Raw genomic sequence first — 24,093 nt, 5'->3', positions numbered from 1 at the left:
TCTAAATACTTGTGTCAAAGTCTAATTACTTCCTCTGTTAATAAAGGTTATGGCATAGAAGACAACATTTGAAATGTGTCACAAGAATTTATGATTTTTTAGAAAGAAAGGGCATGTAGTCAGTGTGTGGCTGTAGGTCATTTTATAAGACCTTTAAAAAGTTCTGTGCTACAACCACAACTTTGTGGCAAGTCCTCGGAAAATGTACACTCAGCCAATTGCAGAACTCTATTTTTGGTCTGGAGAGATAAATAAAGTATAGTTACCTGGGAAAACATATTTTTACTCTGAAAAAACTTACTTTTTCATCATTTATCCCTCACAACACTTTTTGAACTACCCCATCTTTCTTTTCTCCTTAATATTTAGCCAAATTTTTGTTTTACCAAAAGAAGTAAATCCCAGATTAATGAAGCTGCCGCAGTACCAATGAGAACAAAATACGCCTCATTTTTATTTTAATAGACTTCCTTTCTGAAATCTCATAAGATTGCTTCTTCCTTCACTGAAGTTCTTTTGCTAAATATATACCATCATGATCATTTCCATGTAACAGACTGTGATATAATAAACAGAGCAGTAGGATTCTTCTTTTGAATGTCTTGGAAAGAGCTGGATTGTCAGCCATGAACCTCTCACTCAGCCCAAATAGCTTCAATAATTAATAACATATTAAAAGAAACCAGGAAAGATTATCAGATAATTCAATTGCTCTCTTTAAATAATATTGTTCTACTTTTTAAGTTTCCTAATTTATCTGTTAGCTCTACTGAGATAAACAGAAGGCATTCATGTGCATTGGAGGGGGCAGGAAATATGAAATGTGTAATGTGCTTTGGCATACACTTACCAACATATAAACTATTTTAGGACCACCTACACTTTCAGATCTGCAGGGTTTTGGAATAAAAAGATCTGAATTTTATTTTCTGGTGTATTTGCATTTTAACATGTAATTTACTTTTTATATAAAGCTTCTAAAAAGGAAGTGTATTCCCCTGTCTGCTTATTGAACTATGTAAGAAGATCACACACTGAATGAGTTCACAATCCTTTGTTCAACTTGAAATAAGGTGTCATTCATCTTGAAACTCACTTTACATATATAACCAGATAACAAAAAAACCCAATTTTATATTATCTCATTTCTGTTAGTGTCTGGAACAAGAAAGTTAAATAATCAGACCAGTTACAGTATTCATTCCAATGGAATTAAATAGAAACGAGCTTACTGGGCACTCCTGATACGAGCCGGAGAGGTCGCAGTACACGAAAGGCTCTTAGGGCTTTGACATCAAAGCCACCAGGTTTGCCACCTGAGTGGCTGCCACCTTCTGTTTCTTTGGTTAATTGTTCCAATATTACACTAAATAATCTAGAAAATGAGATGAAGGGTAAGGTCATCACCATCCATTTACCATGCAGTCAAAGGTATTAGGAAATTACTTGAACTGTGGATAATTCTGAAAAGCTGTTCAGCTGTCAAAATGAGAGGTATATTTACACATCAAATCGTGACAGGAGAAGTTAAGAAGTGCAAGAGTTTCTAATCCCCCCAGAGAGCTACGATCACACAGTATCCTATAAATTAGCATTCTGCTTGTATATACAATCTGCTATTTTTAAATAAATGAAGCTACTTTGCCACTTCTTTGTTCAAACATTTTAGCTGTAAGGTCTGGAGAATTAGTCTTCTCTTTAGAACATAAAATAGATAATCACTAGAAACCATCTGTTTTAATTTTGGTGGAATATATGAACTCCAAGCAACACTGCAGTTCAATATTCTAAATACAATCAGCAAAAACTGAATATATGAAAAAATAATTAGAGTACAACATTTAATAACACCAAAAAGATTTGTTTCTTACACATAATATCTCTGAGGATAAAAATATTTACAGATGACTTATTTATTATACTGTATTTCTTCACTGCAGAAATGAGCTAGTCATTCATTAGAACAATTTGGAACAAAAGAGTTTTATTTTTCCTTCCTACTTCTAGCAGCAATTCGAAGTGATACAAGTGGTTGAAGTGCAAAGTAATCTTATATTTATTTTAGTGTGGACCTGCATTTCAGATACATGGTTTTCTCAACTGTCGCTAGGCCACACAAACCATATTATCCTTTGCACCATCTGTAGTTCATTAGTTGCAAAACTGAACTTCTCCTGAAAGGATTATCAAGTCAACAGAGTTTTGTAATCCTGAAAAGTGTTTCACACTTGTAAAGGACTCCTGAAATGTGGAGGGTTTTGGTTTTGTCAAGAAAAGTTTTCACAACTCTGGTTCACAATTCTGTCATGCTGGATAGTTGCTAGAAATCATGTAATATTTGGGCAACCTATTAAACTAGAATATTGAAGAATTTCTCTTCCCCAATAAACAATTAACCTGTATCAGTCAATATCCACCCCTATTCTGCTTCATTCTCCTCCAGAGTGAAACCCAGCCATGAAGACTACAGATCTTAGAATGAACACCAGCAACCTACATACTGCTAGGTATTTCTATACCATAGAAATCCAGACATTTAATATTTCAGGTCCTGATTTAGCCCTGTAATTTAATAGAAGCATAATTCTAAGAAAATGAGCCACCTGAATGATTTCAGAGTGACTATTCATGCTCTAAAGGCAGGCATGATTAAACAGACTTCTGAATCAAGCCCCAGATTAAGAGAAGCTGCTTTCAACCTGTCAGTTCATACATCATTCAGAAAATTAAAAAGCTACAGGCATAGGAAGGTGCTATGAAAGCTTTCTCTACCAGGACCTTATTCTTTCACAGAAATCAATGGAAATTATGTGGCATAGCATGCAGACAAGTAGTAGACCACTCTGAAAGTAATTCATACTCTAACTGGTTTCAGAGAGAAGTGACAAACACAGGAGAAAACATCACATTCACAGCTATGTCTACGGCTCTGTCATTTTATGTCTATCCTATAAAGCCATTAAGGTATAAAACCATTGATCTCCTTTATTAAAATTGACATTTATTTTCCTGTACATTTAACCAAAATTTTAATGCCAAATTTGATGTTGTGGAAAAAAGTGTCTATACATGCTTCCCTTTTGCTAATAGAGATTTCTTTTGGTATAATTAAGATTTGTGCATTTGGACTGCTACAGTTTCTGCTGAGAAAGCACATGAAGCAAATTTCATCTAATACATTCAATATAGGACATCATGGCAGCTCTTTCAAAGCTATTAAAATACCTAATGAAATTCCACAATGAAACTACTCAAATAGAATCAGATCCAGAAGTGATTCCATATCCACTTTGGGTTATATATGAAAAACAATTTTTCACTGGGCTTTTAAGCATTTATTAAATAAATGGACTCATGCTTGCTTACTTGCTTATGTGGGTTGTGTTCTTAAAAGAAGAAACAAAAATATTGCTGACAGAGTACAAGAACAAAAATACTGTCAGTGCCTGACAAGTTACAAAAGGTCCACCTTGTCATCCACGTGGACTGATGACAACCTACACAATCATTTATATTCCAAAACTTTTGGGTTTGAGCTAAGATTTAAATCTTAGTGTGATATTTTAGGTATTTTATAAGATATAGTCCTTTTTTCTCCGTATTTTCCATGGATTCAGTGTGAGCATTTGACCTAACTAGATTCAGCCTCCAATAATGAGTGTTTTATGAGTTAATGGAAAATTTTTTAGTTATGTATTTAGGACACAGCCAAAGATAGAGGTCATGTTAATTAGACTGCTCCAGGGTTACTGTAACTCCATGGTCACTTGACAAAAGGGAAGAGGTCTATTCAAGTGACTGCCTGGCAAGAGAATAGAGCTCTTATGTGTGATAGTCTCCACACCTGCCCACCAAGCTTCCCCTTCAGGCACAGAGGCCAATCTGTTGAGAATGACCTGACCTGCTGAAGGATCTATTTATACACAAATTTTAGCCCTGGACCAAAACTGCTTGAATGCCAAGCAACTGGCCCAAATACAATCTTCTCAGTAACATTTACAATCTCAGAATCAAACAGTTATAAATCAGGCATTCATACATTCATAATACTTGCCCAAATTTTATAATGCTTTACCATAAATTCCTTTACTTTGCATCTTTTTCTTTTCCCTTAATGTAATTACATGAGTTAAGAGCTGCACACACTCTAATTTCTGGGCCTTTTCAATTAGAGACAATCCTTTCTATAGTTTGAACTTAAAAATGAAATTAGAATTGCACACTGCATGCCAAGGCCTTCTTTGCAAGCCAGCCACAACATACAAATTATATAGTTATATGTGGATGAGGATCTCCATGTTCTATATAATTAATATTTTCCATATAAAAAATTTATAGTACTGGAAATTCCTTTTTTTCAATATAATCTCCACAATATTTAGAGAAATGGGGAATATATGCCTCAGGAATAATTCCCTACATAGCTGAAGGTAGGATCTTCTAATGAATTAGCACAACCATTGAGACAAAGTTGCTGACACAAAATGTTATTTATCATAAGCAGGTGTGTAACGTAAATGTGGAATGTTCCACTCTCCACTCTTCTGTAACTTATATAAGGCTGGAGCAGTCCCTACTCTGAAGAGCAGAACAAACTCTCCAGGATGTCCTGGCACAGCGAGGCATACAGGGTAAAAAAAAGTATTTTTAGCATACATACTCCCCCAAGCAAGCCAAAGTCATATATATATGGGGCTTGATGTGCAGCATCCCAAAGGAAAGTCCAATTTTCCTCAGATTTCGGGAAGGTCAAGGAATCACTCAGTGAACTCTGTCTCCCCTGACCACTCCTCTCCACTTCGAAACACATGAGTTCCCCCAGAGGTCTTTGTTGAATAGATGAACTCTACATAACCACAGTATAGGGATAAATTAATAAATTAAATAACAATGTAAGGACCTGAACAGATCAACCTTTATCATAAAGAAGGACATCAGGAGTTCACCTTGGAAAAATCAGACGGAAAATATTCTGCAAGACAACAACTAAGGAAAATTTTTGGCAGAACTCAGAATTCTCTGGGAAATTTTCCTATAAAGCTGATTGTGCAACACAGCCTGAAGCCACAGATAGCATTGAAAACTTTTAGGACTTTGTTTTGAATTTTTCACTCATAACAGTTCTTTCTTTTACTCGAAAGGAATAGAAATCAAGCGTAGGCCAAACAGAACTATATCTACCTCACTGTAAAGAAGATTTTAAATCTTTGTATAATGAAGGTTAAGTTACTTACCCTACTACTACTATTACAAAATCCAATAAATTCCATCCATTTCTAACATATGCATTGGGGTGTAATAATAATCCATATGCTATAATCTTCAAAAATGTTTCAACTGTAAAAATTATCAGGAAGGCATATTCTACTTTTTCCTGTAAAAGACAAAAAAAGTACAATGAAAGACAACGTAATTTAGCAGTTCTCTTACTGGTTAGAATTTGGAGTAAGTGGGTAAGATGTATTCATCTGGACTAAGGAGATACAATACTTCATGCCAGTTTATTTTACAGGTTTTAATTGCATAGCACTTAATGATAGCCGTACTTACAAGGTTATAATTACATAATTGCATGAGATTTTCCTGTTTTCACTTTCTGTGAGAGAAAAAGGCTCTGTTTCTGCAAACATGGAAGCATACTGTACCTTTGCTCAAGTAAATAGTCCCATCCAGGTCAATAGGATTCTTTGCATTCATTAAAACCAGAAAATGTTGTAGAACAGGGCCCTGGAAATATCCTTAAAAGGTATGCAGTGGTATACTTACTTTCACTATTCATTATATCAGCCTTTATTTAATTAGCACTCACAGAGTTCTACCTAATAAGGGAGTTTGAGACAGGGTTATCCCATACTAAGGAGATTCAAAAAGTTATAAGCTATTTAACAGGGTCTTAATTTAATTTTACACTGTCTTGCAACCTTTTCATCTTGACATGGAAGTTTACATTGACTTATTCTTCCTTCCACATAACCAGAATTTCTTTAAATCAACCTAATATGCTTGAAGAAATTTTAAGTTAGTATATCACTACCTTGTGTCATTGAAGCCCCAACTTCAGATTTGTTTCAATGCTTTTTTTAAACATTATTAGTTTCTTCAATTTACCAAAATCCTTATTTTAAACAGAGCTATACATTGAATCTCTTTTCCTAGCTAGTCAGGTAATATTTTTTGTGGTGGCTTCTTTCTATAGTAATAGCATATTTGAATTGGATAAATTGTAAAAGTAACTGCTATCAAAACAGATCTGTTAACACGTTTGTTCTTTTTACCTTCAGAAATCATCATTTCAACACTTTATATAATACTTTGTTTAGTTATCTGTTGCTGTGCAAATATTAGAGCCAAGAATAAAAGACACAAAGAGAATGATTCATTTTTTTTAAAACTTGTTCAGGAACACATGTTGCTCACTTACCACACACAATGTTAATTATACGGACTATAACTGCTCAGTAAGTATTACAATCTCCTACTATCATAGACTCAAACACAGCTCAGACATTACACACAAAACTGTGTATTTGCTCTTTGTTACACAGCTTGGCACTTTCACATACAACCAAATAAAAAATGAACCTTAACTGTTTGCAATTTAAACAAAGATCTTTACATTCTCACGTGCAAAGTCTTTAATTTGGGAAGCTAGATTTCTTTTCCTCGTGAAAAGGCCATTTAGGGTTGGTTACATACAGGATGTGGTATATCCATTTTTAAATCTGACACTGGTGACTTACTAAGTGTAGAGGCTTATCAATAAACTACATACTCCTCTCCAGGTCTTCATCTCCAACAAGCAGCACCCTAGGATCGCTAAGAGAGGTGAGGCTTTCTCCTAGTGCAAAGCAAGGATTCTTGATCTCGTCTCCTGCTCAGCTCAGTCCCATTCTCCTGCCTCTTTCCCCTGCTTTGAGTACACTTCATAAACACTGTAGAGCTTCACCCAAGACAACGTCTCCTCAGCTGCACTATATTTTGCATGAGATCTTCCAACCCAGTGAAACTGATGGATGTCCTCCTCATACTTCCTAATACTTATTTCAAAATGTTCCCTTCCACTTACTTGTTAATTTAGCACCAATAAACTGGAACAATTACTGGATAACAAGAGTGAAGTGGCCTCACAGAAGAAATGTGAATGGTTTGTTCACTAAAAGCCATCAGATTTCTTTGGCTAGAGAGCACCACAGAGGTTGCAATAATATGAATTACCAGCATTCCTGAGAAACATACTGCAAAAATCCTTAAATTCAAGCAAATCCTACCATGTACACATTTCACAATAACAGCTATTTCTGTCTCCTTGCATATAACTAAGTCTGCATCTTGGACCTAGAAAGATAAATAATGTAAGACAACATAAGGAAGACAAAAATATTATGGTTGGCATTTGCTATGGGCAAAATATATATTGAAATCGTAGTAAAATAAAAGGTGAGACAAGAGATATAGGAATTTTCATATGCGCAAAATTTCAACAGCTTCTTTACATAAAGGGAACATAGGACCCAGGATTGGATGGGACCTTCTGGGCCAAGATGACCTCTTGGGTCATCATGTCTAGTGTCCTGCTATTACAGGCAAATATGTAATTTAATTCCATCCATCAACCTACCAGATTACATCCTAAACTATACCCTATCTCTTAGCATCCACCTTTAAAAATAATATTGGTCTTGTTCCCATTTATTTTATTTCCTTTCCCTTTTATGGAAGCAGGACTGTTTATTATTTCCTAAACAGTATTGCAGACATTCTGTTATAACAATATGGGATGTAGGACAAGCTCATTTTTTAAACCCAGTGGTGAGCTTAAGGTCAGTGTGTGTCACTTAGCAGATGGACCATAAGAAACCTTGACAGCTGGACCAACAAAAGCCACATGATTCTCAGCAAGGAAAAATTTAAAGTTCTGCACCTCCAGTTAAATAATCCCACACCTATATGGGCTAAGATAGGACCTGGAAGTCACAGTGGGCACCAAGTTAAATATATGCTCATTGTAAATCAGACAAATTCTATACTGGGCTCTATTAGGAACAGCATGGTGAGCAAATAGAGGGAAATTATTATCCACCTCTACTCAGTGCTGTGAGGCTGCAGCACTACTACAGTTTTGGGTCTCTTAGTTCAAAAAGTGCATTGAGAAAGTGCAGACTGCAGTGAAGGAAAGATCTCCTCTCCAGCAAGGAGGAGACTAAGAGTAAGTTGACAGTAGACTACAACTACTTGAAAGGGGGTTAAAAAGATTATGAAGCCAAATGCTAGGTAGCAGCATATGGTAAAATAAGGGGAAACAGGCATAAGCTGCAGGCTTGGAGGTTCACAGGATGTTAAGAAAAACTTCTTTATCAGAAGGGTAGTGCAGAATGAGAACATGCAGCTTCAAAGCAGGAAGTTTTAAAGATGCAGCTAGGCAAAGGTACAGCTGACCTGATCTAGTGCTGGCAACAGTCCTGCTAGGAGCTGAAGGACTAGATAACCTCCAGAAGTCCCTCCCAGTTAACAGTTCTGTAATTTCTATTATTCTGATAATTCTTACATGATCGTAGGGAAAAGTACAGGTATTTGTACATGCCCTGAATCTACCTACACCCAATACACATCCAACATGAAAAAGCCCCTGGATTCTACATAATGTTGAACACTAGGAAAGTTTTCCTTCCTTTCTGTGGAAGAATGGAAATGTTTCCTTCTACCTCATTCCCTGCTGTAAAGCATATATATGCCTGGTTCCAGAATTTGCCTCTAGAATCATATATTCATAATGGATACAAGATAGAAGGCAAACAGGGATGATGCTATTAACAAAGCCAATGGCACAAGGGAAAGATGCTTTGTAACAGTAGCCACTGGACAACCCAAAAGCCATGATTTCTTGAAAACCTTGAGAAAAGGAACACAGATATTTCTATATATCTACAACCAAAGAAGCCTATAATCTTCCATTCCAAAAATTTCATTTTTCCTCTCTTCCTTCTTTCTTTCCTTTCTTTTTCTTTCATGCTCTCGCACACTTAATTTTTTTTTAAATCACAACTTGTGTCTTCCACAGAGGCCAGATGAATAATTTGGCCCAGTAGTTAACAATATTCAAAGTACAGGCTGTGCTCTCTTTACAGACTGTTGTTTTTTTTTCAAGTAGGCAGCCAACAGATGTTCTAACACAAACTGCAAATCTAACAACCTGCTCACCCTCAGGAAGGTACTGGCAGTCCCTTCTCACACTTTTGTAACTCCTTGCCAGTCACTACGGACATCAATTTTTCCCTCTGCAACTAAGATACATCTGTAGGCCATACATCACCTAGCATGTCCAGAGCTTAAGCAACCATTGTTCAAGACTAAATAGTTTAATCTATCATACAATTTTCAGTATTATTGGAAGTGTTGCAGAGATAGGGTTGCTATGTAAAAATAAAGCAGTAAGAGACAATTTAAAAATACAGACTGAAGACTGCAGTTCTAACAGTTTATGATGCACACATTTATCTGCTTTCTTTTCTCTATAGTGGAGAAAACTATTCCCTACACATCTTATTTTGTTCAAATTAGTTGAGATCTTTAAGTGAATACTTTATTTCATTAAAAATGGAAGTAGGAACACTAAAAAATAAGACAACCAAACAAAAAAATAAGGAAATACATAAGACTGATTGCCTGAAAATTTTGGCTCTAAGAAATTGCACATATTAAATTAGAAATCGTATATAATTTCTAGTATCTATTATTGCATTTAGTTCTATACGGCATCACAAAAGTAGCAGAGAAAAAACCAGACAGCTGTAAATCTAAAGAAGATATGAAGCACAAAAATGTTTGTGTTACTAAGGATCTAATCCTATGGCTGCGTAGATTAATAGTAGTTTGTTCACTGATTTGCTACCATGCAGAGCTAGGTCATCTCTCATTACAGGCGGCTGATTCCTGCAAGGCTGTCTAACACTTCAGTTAACATTGCTCCAAATCTTCAAGTCTCAGCAATCTGTTTCTGAATATATGATGCAACAACAGGACTGATAAGATACATTGCCTTTCTGATAGAGACCAATGAGCCCCACTTTGATGCTGATCATGGAGTAGAAAACCTATCTACTGAGTTTCAGTGAAGTCATCAGAACTTCATTTTCTCAGCAAAAAAAAATGCATTTGCTTTCTTATTTTAAGTAAATCATCTTAGCAGAAACCCTGTTGCTCAGGAAGAAATCTCCCCACCACCCCCCCCAGCCAGATGGTGTATATTAGTCATCATTTATTATCTTCATATTTTCAAAATCTCTGAAAGAAATATGCAAAGCTACTGTTACATGTTGTAATGTGATGCACCAAAATTCTGCATTTAACTTAAGATGTCTCACAAGATAATTGTTTCAAAATAAAAAGTCATTAATTTGCAAAACCTTAATCTATTATGCTATGTAATTAACTCTTCTCATATTAATTTCTACTCCCTGGGCATCAGAGATGGGAATTATTTCTTAACTGGGGAAATATATTTTTGCATCCAGAGTAACATACATGTATTAGAGTAAAAACTACTTAGCAGATAAAGTGACTCAATTTAAGCAAAGTAACCAAACTGATCAACTTTCTGCAGTTTAGACATACACAAAACCAGATACTTTGACATTCTTGATTTGGGGACTAATAATCAATCATGTGCTATTAAATAAGATGTGTGACTGACGCATTGACTACATACAAAGCCATTTATCTTTTTGACAGACATTGTCTCAAATTCTGCCACTGGGAAAACACAGCATTTCTGAGACAGAAAAGTAACAGAGTTTTGAATTTCAAAATATAATAATTTAATTTTTCACTTCATGTACCTGTATTCCCCTGAAAATCACTTGTGAGCTGCACCACAGTAATACTAAAAAAAAGGAAAGTAAACCTATTTATTCCCACATGTGGAAAATGTTACAGAAGTTTCCCAATATAGAAAACAAAACAAACATGAAATCCATATACCTGGCAAAAAGAAAACAGCACTACAACTTTACTTTGTTTCTGCTTTTAAAGCTGATGAAATAATTTACTTCCTAGATTAGACATGGCAATTACTCTCCTTTAATTAAGAGAACTAAAATTATTTATCACTCAAGAATTTGGTGAAAACTATTGGGTTAACTATGTCTTCAGATACATAATAGCAAATAAGGAAGGGAGAGCTTGAAAATGTTTTAAGGATTTGTGTTCTGATCAAACCAATTAAATTATGTTGCATCTTCCTGATCAATCCTGATTCACCTGAGGCAATACAAATAGTGCTCTCAACTATGTCAGATGTCTGCATTAGCATGCTTTTAAGTGCAACTTTGCTTTTTGACAGAGGAATTCTGCAGCAACTTTAGAAAATATAATTACATACCCATAATTATACTTCTTTAATACGCATATGAACCAATAGACATTGTTTCCATACTTCAAGTGCACATGACATTCCATGTACAGGAGATCATTTTATGTTTGACCGGCAACGTCCCCTGACCTTAAATTGCTCCCAGGACACCACCATCCCCACATCTCGGAGTACAAAGAGTTGGACAGACCTCAAACTTCCTGAGGGCTAGGACTCCAGTGTGGAAAAGGAGACAGCTTGCGTAGACACTTTATTTTAAAGAATCCTTTAACTGCTGATATGGATTCCACTTTTGGTGACTAAATTATCTCTATGTTTCTAGTTGAGTAGTAGTATTACTCCTTAAACAGTAACTGCTGAACAACTCTATCAAAAAGGCACCCCATCAAGACACATATGCTAGAGAAAAATGTTTTACGAAGATGTGGACAAAGATATGAATAGTTCTTTCCAAAATTCAGAAATTCAGAAGGGATTAGTGGAAAAGAATACTGATGTGGCTAAGCTGCTTTCATATATTAACTTATGTCTTTTTGCATTCAGAAGCCTGTTTTGGGAAACTTTGAGAGTAAGTTTCCTAACCTGTATGATACTATCCAGCAGTCAGAGTCCAAGCACGTTCTTGAATTTACAGAACTACGACAAAAAGTGTAAGCTGTGAAAGCCTGGAATAATAAAACTGAAATGAATACATTGGCGCACATGTAAAATCTAGGGCAACTCTGGGCAGGAATTTGGCATTAAGGCCCAGAAATATCTCCGATCTTCTGAGGCTCTTTATAGGACACCATCATACTACCACAGATCCATATGCTTTGGCAGTTAGCACCGGTACATCTGATAGCAAGGCTGATACTTAAAGGCCAATACCAAATGCAAACTCCGCATTTAGGAGTAGAACTAAGTAGGTGCTACACACCCTAAACATTCTTAAACCACTTTTACATAAAAATGAAGGGATTTCACATTCCTAATACCACTGCTGAGCAACAAATCTCACTCTCAGAATTTGCACTGTGTCCAAAGAGGACACAAACCCTTTTCATCTCATTTGAACTGTGAATTCAAAATCACTTGGTATAGCCCAAATTAAAAACAGTTCTACCCTCTAGATCCCAAGCAGGCATTTATGCTTGCAAGAAAAGAATGTGCAATAGTACATCTCAAATACTGAGCACAGCAAATGAACAAAATGGATGCGCAAGCTCTACACTGAGGTATAATTAAGTGTAATCAAGATTAAGCATAATTAAATTTCTTAAAGTCCCTTTTTAATCAATGTAGTCTGAAAAGGCATTTGAATAACTTGCATCACTGAAATAGTTTCTCAAACTTCAAAGACAGTTTTAGCTAGCAGGAGTGCCTATATTTTTATCTGACAGATTCTGGCAGCCAGAGATAGATGAATAAGCAGATCATGTTTAACACTGATTTTTTTTTTAATTTTTCATTATTTCCTGTAATCACTTCCTCTAAATGCACTGTAGACCTGCATTTCATCTTTGAGTAAGATTGGTTCTCATATTTTTAATCATGTATTTTCCACTTTATCTTGTAAATAACACAATAATGGAGATATAGTCAAACACCTCAGTTCTGTAAATAAGCATTTGTACAGACAGGAAAACGTTGCATCCAAATGACAAATTTTCATAAATTTACCACCTACAGAAAAATTATCAACAGAGGGAAAATGAACCAATCACTTCGCAATGACTGTATACTTGCAAGGTGTAAAAGGCAATTTGTAGAAATGCGAATAGACAGTGAGTTTCAATCCTAAATCCATACAACTTCTATTGAAGATTGAGCACAGTATGCCAAAGACTCTGAACTGCACAACAGAAAGCAGAGCAAGTAAGTAATAAAGAATATAACCAGAATAGAATCCAAATTATTTGGTGTCTTTCTGCCACCCTCTAATTGATGATATTCTGGAAAATAAGGTCAGCAAAATAAGGAAAGTAAAAGAGACAATATTTATGTATACTGTCACATTGTCACATAATTTTACCTTACATGGTTGACTAGAGTCAGTGTCAAGTGATGAATTAAACCTGCATCTAGTAATAAAACAGCATTAAAGTAATGTTAAATATATTTTGTTACTTGCTAGCAGTTTTATTAATTTATAAGAGAGCAGGTTTTGGCTAGAAACCTGGGAGTGAGAATATTACTAGGTGTCAGGTACTTTAGCGAACATCTTGAAATTCTCTGAGAATTTATAAACCAAGAGAATTTTCTAATCCCTATAAATTCACCTCTGACCATGCAGAAACCCATGAGTAAAAAACAGATAGGAGCACTGATAGCAGTAAATCCTCTACTGATTTTTTTTTTTTTTTAATGTATGTTGGAACTTGGAAAACTTTCAAATGTTACAGGACTAGTAACAAGCCCACTTTTTGTGTTCAACAAGTGTTTTTTAGATACAGACTTCCCAGAACATTCAAAGAGAAACTAAAAAACAAGGACAAGGTAAAAAAAAAAATATCTCCAAAAGCCAAAATAAATTATTGTTCCTTAAACCAGAAAAATTCCAGACCAAAATCTCACCAGTTAAATCAAAACAAACTACAATGCATTGCAGCATTTTATTATGAAACATACAAGAAAAAAAAAAAATCTCCTCCAAAAATACTGTGTGAGCTTTCCTCATGTTTTCTGTGAGCACATATGCATCTTCTTGCTAACCATACTTAAAAAATATATATATTGATACTATATATACTTTTCTTAAACTGTCATAAATACATAGACGACCTATTCAGGCGACATTTCAATAGCCTGGATTTAAGTCTATCCACTTTTTCCTATGTCCATTTTCTGATTTCTTCACAGTTTTCCAACCTGTTTATTTCAGGTTTTGACCAATACAGTTCTGAAATGTATGAAAGAGTGGCTCTCCTATGTCAGTTAATGGTCTCTTTGTGCTCAGGTTTTATGAAGGTGTCATGGTTTAACCCCAGCTGGCAACTAAGCACCACACAGCCTCTTGCTCACCTCCCTCACAGTGGGATGGGGAAGAGAATCAGAAGGGTAAAATTGAGAAAACTCATGGGCTGAGATAAAGACAATTTAATAAGTAAAGTAAAAGCTGTGCACGCAAGCAAAGCAAAACTAGGAATTTATTCATTTCTTCCCATCGGCAGGCAGGAGTTCAGCCATCTCCAGGAAAGCAGGGCTCCACCATGCATAACAGTGACTTGGGAAGACAAAACGCTGTAACTCCCAACATGCCCCCCTTCCTTCTTCCTCCCCCAGCTGTATATGCTAAAGATGATGTCACATGGTCTGGAATGCCCCTTGGGTCAGTCGGGGTCAGCTGTCCCAGCTGTGTCACCTCCCAACTCCTTGTGCACCCCCAGCCTACTCGCTGGTGGGGTGAGAAGCAGAAAAGGACTTGACTCTGCGCAAGCACTGCTCAGCAGTAATCAAAACATCTCGGCATTATCAACACTGTTTTCAGCACAAATCAAAAACACAGCCCCATACTAGCTACTATGAAGAAAATTAAATCTATCCCAGCCAAAACCAGCACAGCAGGTGAACTTGCCATAACAAAAGCCTATCCCAACAGCCGGATTATTTTTCAGGAGATAGTTCATGCAAGCTTTCTTCAAGTCCCTCTGAAAGAATACGGCATCCCAAATGAAAAGGAAGTGAGAAGAGCAAAAAGTAACTTTTTCTGGGTTAGCTACTCATTGACAGCTCTATAATGTTCCAGTGCTGTGTTTCAGGAATGCCAAGGACTTCCTGTAAAAAAAAAAAGATTAAAAAACAATACGGAGAACAGATTGGGTTTGTAGTTATGTTCTGCACTGATAGGTCAGCTGGGAAACAGAACAGTGACATATTCACTGAGTAGGTGTTTTTTGCCCTAGATTTATCCATCTGATTGCAAATCTAATTTCCACTTTCATTACCAAAGAATTGGGTGAAACCAACAGAATCATTTCATTACAGTAATTTACTCATTAATCTGTCAGATACATGACTACAGTAGCTCTTTGCCTTTGTCAGTTTACAAACTACAAAATGATTTGTTAAAAACCTACCCAGTGGGACAGTCTCTTTTTATAAATACCTTCAGCAGAATAGAAACTTTCATTACGTAAGGCTAAACAATTTAGTGTTAGTTTGGGGTTTGTGGGAGTTTGGTTGGTTGGGTTTTGATTTTGTTTTTTTACTACAATGGAGAAGGTTAAAGAAATCCCCATGAATAAGGCTTTCAAAAATTCAAACACACAAGCAAGATCTGTACCTACCATATGTCCTAGTCTGACTTTGAAGTTTCAGTATATCAAGGGAGGCTGTGGTTAGGTCTATTACTTAATTGGAATTTTTCTAATTATCCTTCTCAAGTTTTAAATGGCAGACACCTAGAACAGTTGTCAACTGGGAAGCTATGTCCTACACCTGTGACCTACTACTGCCTCCTGCAAGCCAGCAAGATCAAGAAAAGAACATTTTCTTCAAATCCTCTACTTTTGTAGAGCAGTCAACTTCCATGACCAAGACTGGGTCTTCTGTAGCAGGACCGGCTACAGCATTAAAGTATTATTACAAAATCAATAAGGGCTTTAAAAAGTACTATAAGATATGAATCCCTGTATTGGGATAACAATGTCAAGAAATTTGATCAGAGACATATGTTTTTAGTTCTTATTTCCTTGTTTAATATTTCCTAACATCAGACCATCACTAGAATTTCATACAGAAGGTACTGAATGCAATACATGATGTGGATATGTTACTTCTATACTGAGGAGAAGATATGATTGGTAAATAACATGTTCCACTGTGAAAGATCTAATGCCTTTCTGCTAATGATATCCTACATGCTCTATCATCTCGTTGGAATTTTTTACTTCTTGAAAGAATTTCTTAACTACTTAGATACACATTAATTTACTTTATATTTGTTAGTAGGTAACATGCAGTACTTTACTATAAGAGATAACACTCAAATAAGTCTAGGAAGACTGCATTACTTATAAGCGGACAATCTGCCAGAGCATTAGAAATCATAAACTACAAAAATGTCAACAGCAATGATGTTAATGAAATAAATTTTCAACTATAGGAGAGGGCAGGATAGAGCACTCTTTGTAGACACTGTTCAGAACAACAATGTGAAGAACAAAAAAAATGCATTTATCCAAACTGACAGGAGAATGGTCCGCAATATCCATGAAAATGTTAAAGCACAACTTTACCCTTGATTGTCTCAGTTTGCTGAACAAGTTCTTCCTAGCACTTTTCTTCTCCTGTCGTTGTTTTTGAATCAAATGGTTCAAATGTCTATTTAACATTTTTTTTACCCACAATTATCAAAAATCAAAGTTTTTCCACTGAGAAAAGATTTTGTTATGAAATAATATCTTGTAGTAAATTCCAGATACGCAAAATTTAATTTGGCTGCAGAAATTGGTATTTCCCTGCAGCAATAAAATGCAGGGAGATTCCCACTCTGTGTGCCCAGGAAGTATTTGGATAACTATGAAAGGGAAGACCTCTATAATGCTTTCAACTCAAACAGAAGGCTTAATAAACATGAGAACATTTTCATTATGCATCTGAGGGTCAGATTGCTCTGGCTGTTCCATAACCAAGAAAATGCAGATCTGTAGAGAAAATACAGTTGCAAGGTGAAACATACTCTTCTGCCATGATAGTGTTCAATGGAAGCCCTTTGCTTCCTAAAGTAAAAGGACAGTAGCCTGGACATACATTGCAAACATAGAGCACAAGGAGAAGAAATATTAAGAGGTGGAATGGCTCCCTATAAATGTAAAGGAGCACCAAGAAAAATTCAAAAAATAGCACAACTAAAAAACCAATTTGTACCCAGTCCACAAACAAGATCAGTGATATACCTGTTTTGATTTCAGCTGTGCTCAGGTACAATACTGGTCCACTCTTCTGGAAACCCATTAAAAAAATGAAAACACATTTAGCTTGGTTCTAGTAATAGCACCATCATGAAGCCTTAATCTTTTCTTCATTCTAACCAAGATAGAAAAGTGTTCAACAAAAGTAACAATACATATACTAATTTTGAAAGAAAACACATGGTATACTACTGATAGTCATTGCTAAAGTATCATGAAAAATTGCCACAGTAAAAACAAAACTGAAATAACTGAATAAAATTGAAAAAATATTTTTTGTTCACTTCCTGTGATCTACAGATCAAACCTTACTGATAAAAATCTTCAACTTATGATAGAAAGGAAAATATGAGTGTGCCTGCCCTGAAGCCAAATTTCTTTCTTCTCTACGGATGAATCAGTTTTCCTTCTATCTTGTGGAATGTTACTAACGTTAGTTAGTGCCCCTCCAGTGCCTGCTACAATTACAGTTCCAGATTCTGCAAACAACTATGCATGTTTTTTTTAATCATATAGCCAGCCATAATATTAAAGGCAGTAAGCAGTACTCAAAAATCTCAAACACTTCTAAGTACATCCTTGTAATTTCAAAGTTACAATGCAAAATAATTTTCTTCGTTTCATTTCTATATCATTTGGCAGCCCAGGAGTTGTGTTTAGGTTTCAAATTTCTTATTTCCTTTTCCAGTTCTCCACACAGAACGCTATTTATTTATCAAGAAGATTATTTTATTATTCTTATTATACCCATCTAAACTGCATCTAAGCCTTTTCTTCTTTATTCCCCTATCTGGGATAGCAGTTTTGATTTCCAGAGAACTCACCATCCCCAACAATATATTTGTAAGTGCTCTGTCACTGTTTCAACTTCACTTCCATTACCACTATAAGACAGTTTGACTATGTCAGCACCTCCTCTTTCTCCACCTATAAAACTGCCCTCCAGCTGATGTAAAATGTCACAGTCCCTGTGACTTCCTCCCACCTATATAGTGAGATAGCCCCTAAAGCATATTTACAAATTGTGTTCTTGAAAGTAATTACATGGAACAACAGTTGTTACTTCCCTTTTGGAAAGATTAGGCTTTTTCCCCTAGTGAATTGGAGTCTCAACTACTTCCACGTAGGCAAGAAAAAAACTGTTATTTTGATCAGATACAAATCACTGAAAGACCAAGAGCCCAAAACAAAAAAATTTTTTTCTCCTTCAGTTACAGGCACAGAATTTCAAAAACATGCATTTGCTGAAGATGTTCATGTGTAGTCAGCCCTATATTTTCCCAGCTTTCATGTACTTCAATACTTGTAAAAATGAAATAGCAATCATTAGGAATTCCCCAAAAGCTAAGCTAATTTAATCTCATGTGCATTCTATGTAAATGTGCTCATGAATTCATATTAGACATTCCTACACTTTTATGTATTTACAACAGAACTGGAAAATTCTACTAACGACCCTCAGCCTACCTGGCCCACCTAGACAGTCCATCCAGATTTCCCCATTTTGTTGAGGAGAGAGGAAGAGTTGTTAGGTGACAAATAAAGCCAAAAAGTCAAATTCTATGTATTGCAAAGATTGCAAAGTACATAAAAAGAGTCAGGTACAATTAGTACATTTAAGTGAGAACTTAAATACATTGAACAGCAGAAAAGAAATCCAATGGAGTTAGTTGTGAAGCTTCTCTTTGGTTTGACGGCATGAAACACCATCATTTGTTAAAAATACATAAAGAAAATTACTGAATTAATGCCATGCATCACCTCCAGAAGCAGGAGGAAACTCATTGTTATCAACCTAAGGTGTTATCTGTTAACCCAAGGTGTTATCTGTTAACCAATCCCACTTTGTCCACATGGGTAGGATATAAGGATTGCACTACAAACTCCTTTTTCGATTTGACCTATTCTATAACCATTTATGTTATCTCTCTGGTATCAAACTTACTGCTTACAGATTAGCCCCTAAATTTTCTCTGTTGCACAAACAAAGAAAAAAGAAGAATCTTCATCACTTCTAGGGACTCTGATTGCCTAAGTGAGGAAATTTCACAGCCAGAATAACTGAATTGAAAAATCTTATTAGGCTCCCACTGTTTCAGTGATTTAAAGAAACCTCTAAAAATTGTATTATTCTATTTTAAGTTTTAGTAAGTATAACAACTGAAATACAAGTCTTTGTACCTTAATGGCCTGGAAGTTGCTGACATATGGAAATAAGTTTATACTGCATATTGGTTTTTAAAATAGCTATCGAAACATTTACAAATATTATCACAATCCACTACTACAACATCAAATGGCCAGTGAAAATATTGGAAAAACTGAGGTTTGAAAATTAGCCTTTAACATGGGATGAAGACTAAAAAGAATTTACCCTACAGAGCCTTAATTCTGAATCACTTTGGAATAAGCAACCACCATTTTTTGTTCTCTTTTGCTAACTGGCCATTTTTCACTGGAAGTTTTCTAGTGTGATTCCACAATACCAGTCTCTTGAATTTGAAAAGAGGGACTGCATCTTTGCAGAAAAAAATGCCCAATACTCTGCGAATTGAGTCCTCAAAGACAAACAAAATGCTTTAATTAAAGCTATTTCTTTTGCTTAGTGCTATTTCTAACTTACAATTTGCCAAAGGCATTGTTTTACTCATGTTTCGATGGAATACTTAGCACAGCATGAAATAGATGGCATCTCCTCTGTACCGAAAGTGAAAGGTTGACTTCTGCCCTGGGCATCTTTTATTTTCTATGAAAGCTTAGAGGTAGAAACTGAAGCATGATAATTGAACCTTGAAGGAAAAAGTAGTGACATTAAAACAACTGCTTCTGTCAAGTGATAAATAGCCTGTGTTGTGATATATTTAATTTGTAAGAATAAATTGATAGTTTTAATAAACATTAAAGGGAGTTACGCCATACCAAATGGGACATGCTTATAGCTAGTGAACCCCACTTATCATCGTTCCAAGTAAAGGTGCACATTACTATCTGACAAAAAAAAATGGATAATTCATATAATCTTTTTAAAAAAAATAAATCAGCATTTACATTTATTATACATGGCATATTAAAAACGTGTTTTCATATTCTCCAGTGCCCAAGGCAAAAACCTGAAAGTGCCGGTGGAAATAACAAATGATGTAATAGAAGTGTGTAAAACCTGAGGCAATAATACGTCGTAGTCAGAATCCAATGGTTTTGCTCAAGTGACATACACATTTGCACTCAAAAGTTTTGCCTTTTTTCCTTTGGTTAAAGCTATCAAAGCAGCAGTCTCCTAGTGAGGTGTGTCAGAACTAATGTAGCTGAATGTAGTTCACTGTAATTGAAAGTAATTCATGCTGTCACATTTACTGTAACGAGAGGTCACATCTCGAGGGCCATAAATGTTGTTCACATTAATCGTAACTGACACCTTCCTCCTCCTTCAGGGAAATTCAGCCATATTACATGGCTTAGTTCACATCCTTTTTAAGCTTCTGAACTTCTTTATGTTTGGAGGTTTTTGTTGTTTGCTTGGGGTTTGGATTTTTTTAAAGAAAAATAGGCCAAAATACCAGCAAGAAATTCTGCCTTGTACATTATAATAAAGTCATCTCACAGAAAAGTACATAACAATAATTACACTATCTTCAAAAATCCCACATATTACTAAAAATTATGACCTAACACCTGCCTATTCTGGAAGCAGAAACAGTCCTTAAGTTATATGTACATATAGGCCATATTCAAAAGCAGTAATTAAGAATGCAACATACTACGTAATGACCAACTGGACTGCATGCATTAATTTTATACTAGTACTTAAATATATGATGATTTAGGAATCATAAGGTCACACAGTAAACAACGTATTTATTTTGGAATGTTAAAATCTGTACTGACTATGCCAGGGAACAAACCCTCATTCTCAACATGAACATGTATTTCAAACCTGGTATTTAAACTATGATACCATTTCCTTTTTAAATATTAAATAGTCATTTGGGTTTTTACAGCATGCAAGACTAAACCTTTCTCCCCCAACCCCCCATCTGACAGAGCTACACACTTGAAGAAAGCTCTTCCAAGTACTGAATGCATGTGTTCTCCATGTATAATTAACACAGTTAACAGAAAACTATAAGCTTTTAATCTGTATGCTTAGCTTATGCTGGAAATATAGTTAAAAGACTAAACATGCCAAAGAAGAAAAAGTAGCATGCAAAAACACACTGGAGGGGGTTGACCAGAGAACAACCTTAATTTCTTAGTTTTATTTTTGTTGGGTTGACCAAGAATCTGGCTTTTATCCTTGAAAAGAAAAGTACCTGAGCCACAATTAACAAATAGCGTCTTAGCTCAGATTTAAAAGCTTAGGCGTTTTTTCCTAACAGATACTTATGGGAATGTAAAATATAAATTTTCATTTATTCACAGCAACAAATGATAATATTTATGATACAAAGGTTCCCTGATGACTCTCAGAATTGAGTATTAAACTGTCAAAGACAACAAAAACAGGAACACAAAAACAGCTTCCATTCTACAATAGGTTAGAATAATTTGTTATTTTTTGAAAGGCAGATTAGCCCTAAAGTTACAATTATTTAAAATGGAACATAGCCCCCCAAGAAAATCAGTTGCTTGATTCTCCTCTAGCATAAATCAGTAGTAACGCCACTGAAATCAGATAAATTAGGTGAGTGTACAAATTTTACAAGAATCAAAACTGAAAAGACTCCAGACTCACTATCTATCACAGAACACAACTTTTCAGGCATAAATAGAAGTGATTCCTTTAAAGACCTATTTTTCTGTTTTCTGACAATGTCTTTTAGTTTTGGTGAGGCATCCAGCAATTGTGTAATTTCCTACAGTAGTATTTGGTGTAGAGCTACATAAAACATTCCTAAGAGCCCAGCAGCAAGTGTGCTGAAGGACCTAGTCCTACTCTTCAAGAGAAAAGAAACATCAAAAAAAATATGCATGATTTCAGTGAAATAAAAAGGCCATATTATGCTTATTCTTCTTACTTATGATTAACCTTAACTATTGCTACATTTTTAACAACATCACTCAACACTTTTCAGAAATAAATCTAGGTTTTGCTTCAAAATAGGTATGCACTTCACATTTTAATATCTCCACACTATTACATAATATTTGTTCTGTGCCAGTATCTACAATAGTCTTCATGGTTCTCGTTGTACCAAACATACGAACAGGAATGAAAACATGACTTACATTCTAAAATAGTTCTCCATCTTAGTCTTATCTGCATTATAATTCCATCAGTTTCTTTCTCTGTATGAGACATTTTGACACTTCTGCCAAAGTACCTAATTTACTCTTAATCTCACAGGTTATCATTAATCTATACATTTCCAATATGTTATCACTTAGGAAAGGAGCTCAAAAATCATAGTGAAACTATATTCCAATAAATCATTGCCATTAATCTATCATCAGTACAAAAAGTATATATAATTAAATACCTACAGGCCTTTAACTAAGGAAGTGACTTTTGCCTTACAAATACTCTTTCTTGTTCTATGAAGAATAAGCCAGAAAGTGAAAATACATTTAGATAATAAATCATGCACTGCTATTGAATCCTAAGAGACCATAGCTATTTGAAGCTGGTGAGTTACTTGCTTAGGACTCTCCATGTACTTCAATGACCCATCGATCACAAATTTCAAAGTTTTTGTTGAGAAGAAGCACCACCAATTAACTGTTCTGAATAAACTCTGGGTATTTTTATGGTTTTGTGGATATTCTAAAGTTTATTTTTGTACATTAAATTCACAAAAAGTATACAGTCTAGCACTTTCTTACGTTTGGGGGTAGATCAAGAGACATTTTATTAATGTGTTAGTAAATTCTGATTTGCATCTTTTTCCTATTTGATTTCTTGATTCTTTGCTGCACTCTTTTCCAGCAAAGTTGACAGCATGTAGATAATATGAGGTTGGGGGGCCTGATCCTGCAAAAATGAACGTCCTGTTCACTCTTACTGGATGGAGTCTATTCCCATATCTCACCCCTCTGGTGTTTAGACAGCTTTTCTAGTCTCTAATGTAAGTTTACTCACAGCTAGTTGATACCCAATTGTTCTTGTGCCAACACTATCCCTCAGCTTAAGCAGCTTTTCTTTCCCCCTCAAATACCCCCAAAGAGATTCTCTCTCATTCTTCAATTTTCCTAGCTGAAAAATGTCATGCTGTTACAGTTCCTTCTTATGAAATAAGTTTTCTTTACACAGTCATCCTATTATCCTTCCTCTGCACCTATTTTATTTGAATTGATCCAAAAGAGGATGATTAATTTACCCTCTGTCAGAAAGCAATTTCCACAGTGTGACAAAGTATGCACATAAATCTGTTATGTAATTTTAAAATATGCATTTCTGATATGTCTCCATTTCAGTGAATCCATCTATACTCCCTACCTTCAAATCCTTACTTTAGGGTCAAAATTGTCACCACTTGAACTCCACCAAAGAATCAACACTAGTTTTTCCAATCACATTTGATCAAAATTTCTCATGCTAGTTTTTGAAGCACCGCATTTTTCCATTTCAGTAGGGCACCGTAACCATTTATTCTTTCTATATAGACATATACAGCTTCATAACATTTCACATGTGGTGAGTTCTTTCTGTGGGGATCCTTAAAACTTATGTGAATTTTCTTAGAAGGGAAAAGGATTATTCTGGTTTGTTTGCGTAAATTTCTCTTTTCCCACATTACATAAGCCTTGATGATGTCTGTCCTGTTGTGTATTTATCACGTCCAGGATTAAACAACGTTCTGTTTTAAGTCAAAAGGAGCAGGACTGAATCTAGAA

General features: G+C 35.3%; 1 protein-coding gene across 13 annotated transcripts in view; it reads right to left on the bottom strand.

Annotated features, from left to right (window-relative positions):
- Positions 1–24,093, bottom strand: part of CACNA1D (calcium voltage-gated channel subunit alpha1 D) — a 238,737-nt gene that overhangs the window by 123,555 nt on the left and 91,089 nt on the right. For all 13 annotated transcript variants that reach the window (XM_049826575.1, XM_049826566.1, XM_049826573.1 and 10 more), the window contains exons 4-5: positions 5,235–5,374; positions 1,233–1,375 (exon numbers count right to left, since the gene is read on the bottom strand). In XM_049826575.1, the coding sequence (XP_049682532.1) occupies positions 1,233–1,375; positions 5,235–5,374 (283 nt within the window). The remainder of the gene's footprint in view (positions 1–1,232; positions 1,376–5,234; positions 5,375–24,093) is intronic.

This window comes from Accipiter gentilis, chromosome 23 (genome assembly GCF_929443795.1).
Source record: "Accipiter gentilis chromosome 23, bAccGen1.1, whole genome shotgun sequence".
NCBI lineage: Eukaryota > Metazoa > Chordata > Aves > Accipitriformes > Accipitridae > Astur > Astur gentilis.
This window is presented reverse-complemented; position numbering and strand designations above follow the sequence as displayed.